Here is a 6,000-nt window from a genome sequence, read left to right as displayed (position 1 = left end):
TTTATTTATTTATTTATTTATTTATTTATTTATTTATTTATTTATTTTTTCCCCAGAGTCAGAGTCTCGCTCTGTTCCCCAGGCTGAAGTGCAGTGGCATACTCATAGTTCATTGCAGTCTCGAATTTCTGGGCTCAAGCGATCCTCCCACCTCGGCCTCCTGAGTAGCTGGGACTGCAGGTGTGCACCATCATGCCTGGCTCATTTGAAAAGTTTTTGTAGAAACAGGCTTGTCACTATCTTGCCCAAGCTGGTTTCGAACTCCTGGGCTCAAGCAATCTTCCCACCTCAGCCTCTCAAGTAGCTGAGACTGCAGGCACGCACCACCATGCCTGGCTAATGTTTAAATTTTTTGCAGAGATGGGGTCTCACTGTGTTGCCCAGACTGGTCTCAGACTCCTTAACTCAAGTGATCCTCCTGCCCTGGCCTCTCAGAATGCTGGGATTATAGATATCATGGTTGCCCAGACTGGTCTCAAACTCCTTAACTCAAGTGATCCTCCTGCCCTGGCCTCTCAGAATGCTGGGATTATAGGTATCAACGACTGCACCCGGACATTGGACCCTGTTCTAGAAAAGAGAAAAATTATATGACTATCATCTAAGTGCCTGTGAATCATATACAGTCTGCAGGGACTGGGAGATTGAGAATTGGGAATAATTCACTTCTATCTGGTGGGTCAAAGAAAGTGTCATGAAGGAATCCTTTATAGGGGTTGTTGATTGAGATGGAGGTAAAAAAAAAAAAAAAAAAAAAAGAGATTCTAAAAATGGAGATGGGGGCCAGGTAAAGCAGTGTTTTCCAAACCATATATCATGAGCCACATAGTACAAGTAATCAGTGTCAACCCGCACAAAAACCAGGGCGGAAAAACATCGGAGTGCGTTACGTGTGGCAAGGGCAAGCATTTCTCCATGAAACTTCTGCTTTGTTTTTGTGTATTGAGTTGTGAAGTAAAATGTGTTTTTTATTGTGAATCAGACTTGGAAAATAAAGTTTGAAAACTGCTGGCCTCCAGCGGTGGCTGAATGGGCCTGGACTGTCTCCAGGAGTTGGCTGCCGATTTCCTTGTGGGGGAAAACCTGGCCAACCTGGAAAGGGAAGGGACTGGTTTTCAGTGGAGATCAGGAGGCAGCGTCATTTTGGGAAGCTGATGTGCAGTGTGGTACAGACAGGGACGAACAAGCCGGTTGGGCAGCATCGTTTTGGGAAGCTGATGTGCAGTGCGGTACAGACGGGGACGAACAAGCCAGTTGGGAAGCGGGAAGTCTGGGGACGGGGAGCTGGCCAGGGCCTGAGGTCGGCCAGGGGACAGTTCCTGTGGGCAGAGTGAGGATGCCTATGGCCACATCACCGTGCAGTCTTCCCAGCGGCCCCAGAGCACATGTTCCCACTCTCCCTACCTCTGCAGGTTTGGATACCATACACCTCCCACGAGGCGTGGATCCAGCCTTCCTTCCCACCATGGCCCATGTTCCCAGGTGCTAGCTTCCAGTGCTCGGGCTTGCTACCCACGGGCGTCTCTCTGCTCACCACGATGGCTGTGTCATTTCTCTTTCAGACCTGAGGATGGGCATCTATCCTCCCCCAGGCCACTGTGCCTAGCTGGCTTCCTTCCTCCATTCCCAAATTCCTGTTCTTCTGTCAACCTGCTTGATGTGTTGGCGTCGCCCTGACTGCTTTCTCCTGGTGGTGCTTGCCTCATTCCTTAACCTGTTTCAGCTTTCTCATGTGCCTCTTCCACTTCTAAACCTTCTCAGCTGATGAGCTGTTCCTCTTTCCAGAGACTGAAGAGGACAGGCTTTCCAGGGTCTTTACTGCCTCAGGAATCTTGTCTTGTGCTTCCTTTCCTAAGAAGGTTGGGCCCAGGCTTAGGGAGCCCAGTTCTCCGGTGGGTGGGAGCGGGCCACACATGTGCAAGTCCTTGGGAGGGGTTCCCAGATCCCCCGGAAGCTGGCATCCAGCTGCACCCACCAGTGTGTAAGAGGTCCTGGCTAAAAGGATCTATGGTATGGGGCAGATGTGCTGATTGGTTCTTTAGTCTAAGATGGTGGTGGTCAATTCATTAGAACCAGGGAACCCCCCTCTTCAACTGACTGCTCATAAAGGTCCCTGACAGTTACAATCAGGGGTTGCACACTGGTAGCCAGTATGCAAAATCAAATGTAGCATCACGGGGGGCTGTTTGGTTATTGTTTCGTTTTTGGTTGTCCATGGTTTCATTTAAAAATGTTTCAGTTCATTGCCAACATCTTAAAATCTGCAGCTTTTACATTAAACATCCAGATTTCCAGCTTCTCTTGCAAAAACGAGACGCTCTAGCAACACCGAGCCTGCCATCCTGCTTGGCAACAATATGCCGATGATAAGTAGTGGGTTTCCAGTTTGCGCAGTCCCCACCCATCGCTGCTGTTACCCGCGCTAAGGCCGATAGCAGAACAGTTGCCATTATTCATTTCATTTGGATTCCTTTTCTTATGGTTAGGGAAAGCAGGCAATATTCCCTGCACCCATGTCTATGAAAAGAAGAAAAGTAAAAGGACCATGCTTTAAAAAAAAAAAAAAAAAAGTTAAAAGAGTCTCTTTCTTTCTGAAAGTGAATTTATGTTTCCTGAAGATTAATCTTCTAGGTCCGGAGGTCGATTTAGAACAGACCGTCTTTGTTTTTCTCTTGAAGTCAGTGATTCTCAAAGTGGAGTGCCTACATGTGCAGCAGCTGTATCAGTTGGGGACTTGTGAGAAATGCAGATAGTTGGGTGGGCACCCACACCTACGGATCCAGAAGCTCGCAGGGTGGGCCCAGCAGACCGTGTCCTAACAGCCCTTCTGATGTGTGCTGAAGCTTGAGAATCACCGCTCTGATGCTCAGGGGGTGGATAGGACGCCAGCACCTGTTATGGTCACTTTCTTCTCTCCTTTTAAGACCCATGGGGGAGAGAGGTGAGGCTCGCCTCGCCAAAGAGAAGTTAAGGATCTCACTGCCGTGCTCCTCCAGGCAGAGTCGGTACCTGCGGAGAGGGCTGGAGGAGTTCTTTCAGATTCTGAGATCTCAGCAAATCTCAGTCCTGTTTTTTCTAGACAATTCAGCACTTGCATCTGTGGGCTCCACAGATGCCACGTTGATGAAGAGGCCTAGTGCTTTCTACTGTTCTAGAGAGATGGTTCCTGGGCTCCCTTCCCATGGAGCCGGTGGCATGTGATCCTACAAACAAGGGCCTCTCCAGGGCGACCAAGCATTCAGGCACTGGGGGTCCTTGGGTGAAAATATGCCAGTTCTTTAAAATCATATTGGCAAGAGCCAGCCACGTATGTACATTTCAGATCTAGCATTGGTAACTCAGACTGCTGTTTTCATAGAAGATCGCTTGGCCTCCTTCAGCTTTCTCTCTGATGGCTTTAGTTACTTTAATGGGCAGTCCATGTGAGCCAAGAAACCACGTCTTTTCTAAATGTATTTACTTGGAGGGCCCTAGGCCTGCAAAGCCATTGATGATCTTTTCCCCTTGGTCCATTTTATTCATTTGTGGTTTGGAGACTCCTGAGAGCATTTAAGTAGCCCAGACCCCTCCTACGAAAATATAGATAAATGTATGGGCAGTACTTTTGTCCCTGCCTTCTGGGTTCCCGCTCTTCCCCCGCCTTGGTGCACGGGTGACCCCAGGAAAATAAGAAACTTACTTTCTACGTGAGCTGAAAACCCTACTCAGAGACCAGGAAGAACTCCATCTAGCCAATGTGTGTTTATTGTGTACATTTTCTGTGCCTGGGGATGGATTTGAGTAGGACATAATTGTTCTCAAGGAGCTCCCATGCGTAAGGGATGAAGGCCACTCATCGCAGGCCACCCAAAGGAGAGCCGCTGCGGGGGTGAAGTGTGGCTATGCACAGGGGAGGAGAAGCTGGGCATGGGCAGGGGCTCAGTTGCCCAGGAGACAACCCCAAAATGAGGAGCTTGACCGCTAGACAGAGCAAGGTGGTTCCCCTTCTGGGTTGGAGAGTTGAACCCAGGCTTCCAGAATTCAGCCTACACAGGAGGGGCTTTCTGGTGACTGAGCGTGAGTGTGTCAGGGTGAGGACGGAGTCTGTGGCAGCCTGTACCACTTGCTCTGCATGAGTGGACAGGGGCTGCCTTCTGGGGCTCCCAGCTCTGCCAGCTGAAAAAACTGCTCACAGCTACGCAGTGTGTGACACTCAGTTGGCATCCTTCTAGGGTATCATTTCACTCAGGGGTGCTGGTCAGGGCTCTTTGCTGTGAAGATGCTTCTCTTGGTCGTATCCTACCCTCCCTCTTAGTCCTGTTTCTCCCCTTTGGGACCCTCCCACCAGTTAATGAGGCCCCCCACAGGCAATCTGCTGTTACCTTCTCCCTGATTATCAATTTGACAATTGATCAAGGCCTTGGCAGGTCATGGTTTCGACTGTAACTTCCACCCTGGAGGATTTGCCTTTGGATATCGGATTCCTAGACACCGCGGAGGAGCCTCAGGTACGATGGGAAAGTGTTTTGGGAACTGCCTTTTGCAGTTCTTGGTCAGGGACCATGTTTGTTTCTAGGGCTCGTTTGCATTCAGCCTATCAGCTTTCTATGATTGTAGATGGAGGAGTCGGGGGACAGCGTGGGGTGAGATGGAATTAGCACTAGCCTTGGAGACAGACCACTGGGTTCAAGCTAGCCCAATTATAAAAGGAAAATAAAGACTTCCCTACCAGGGTTTTTATAAGGGTCAAATAAACTACTGTATATCAAGTTACTGGTCCACAGTAGTCCTTTAGCTACTAAAAAACAACAAAAAGATAAGATCTAATGGTGAGATAAAGGCAGTGAAATTGATTTTGCGGATATCCAATGCTGGGGAAAAAGGGGAGCTTAGCTCATTTTTCCTGCCTGTTATCCAACCTGTCTCATTTCTGGGAGCTTGAGCGATCGGTCTGGGGTACAATATTTTCTTGGAGCGTCCTTGCCCATGGCAAGAGTGTTCAGATGAAGGCATATGCGACCATTTTCAGAAGTTTGCCAGGGTCTTGCACTCGTTTATTTGCAGTTCTTGGCCAAGGACCATGTTTGTTTCTGGGTCTTGTTTTCATTAACCCCAGCAGCTTTCCATGGTTGTAGCCCTGGTGGACTTGCGTGTGTTCTCCGCCCTGTGAGTTTTACTGGCGGGTCTCCTTCAGCTTTCTCTCTGTCTAATGGCTTTAGTTACTTTAGCAGACAGTCCATGCAAGCCAATAAACCACATCTTTTCCAAATGTATTTACTTGGAGGGCTCTAGGCCCACGAAGCCATTGTTGAGAACCCATTCTGATGGTTCTTTGAATGTCTAGTCTTGTCATTCACGTGCTCTTTCTCTCATTTTTTCCATTAGCTCAGTCTATGTCAGAACGGTTAGAAGGTGTCATTCTAGAGAGTTTAGCCGGGCTGCTGGGAAAGTCCGTGCAACACGAATGACTCAGCGTTGGTGACCTCAGTTGATGGCTTTTCTCAAGGGGATGGGAAAGTATGGAACGAAGCTGATACATACCTACCATTGTTTCTACTCTCCTATGTAATCCCTGCAAAAATTCTATGAAGTAGGTGGTGGCATCTGCGTTTTCCTATGTGGAAAAGAAGGAAGATGAGGTTTGTAGAGGTGAAGTGACTTGGCCAAGGTTATGTGGCTGAGAAGCTGTGGAACCCGCATTTGAGCTTCCTCTCTGCTTGGCTGAAGGGCAGAAGCTGGGTTTAGGGGTAAACACATGGATGTCTGTGGTCAACTGAGTGGTTTGCGGGGCATATATCTTCTGTTCTTAGCCCCGCCCACACCCCAGTGCAACAATACATACCTTCTTTTGAGAATCTCTGTAGCAGAATGGAAGTTTTGGTTTCTAGAAGCTGCTGGAGTCTTCTAGGCCCCCTTGTTTGAATGGAGCTTTGCATCTCAATGATGTAGGGGAAAAAAAATTAGGCAGAAGAGGATTTGCCAAAAGGGAAAGTCAAGAGGGCTTATGACTTCACCCCTCTT

At 48.5% G+C, this 6,000-nt stretch overlaps 1 protein-coding gene across 7 annotated transcripts in view; it reads left to right on the top strand.

Moving 5' to 3' along the window:
- Positions 1–6,000, top strand: part of GAS7 (growth arrest specific 7) — a 292,165-nt gene that overhangs the window by 146,473 nt on the left and 139,692 nt on the right. The window contains exon 1 of one of the 7 annotated variants that reach the window (XM_023190870.3): positions 736–4,487. The exons of the other annotated variants lie outside the window; for them this stretch is intronic. Coding sequence (XP_023046638.1) covers positions 4,410–4,487 — 78 coding nt within the window. The 5' untranslated portion in view covers positions 736–4,409. Of the gene's footprint in view, positions 1–735; positions 4,488–6,000 lie in introns of those variants that run through there. 7 annotated transcript variants of the gene reach the window in all.

Source organism: Piliocolobus tephrosceles, chromosome 16 (genome assembly GCF_002776525.5).
Source record: "Piliocolobus tephrosceles isolate RC106 chromosome 16, ASM277652v3, whole genome shotgun sequence".
In the NCBI taxonomy this organism is placed as follows: Eukaryota; Metazoa; Chordata; class Mammalia; order Primates; family Cercopithecidae; genus Piliocolobus; species Piliocolobus tephrosceles.
The sequence above is the reverse complement of the archived record's forward strand: the minus strand, read 5'-3'. Positions and strand labels throughout refer to the sequence as shown.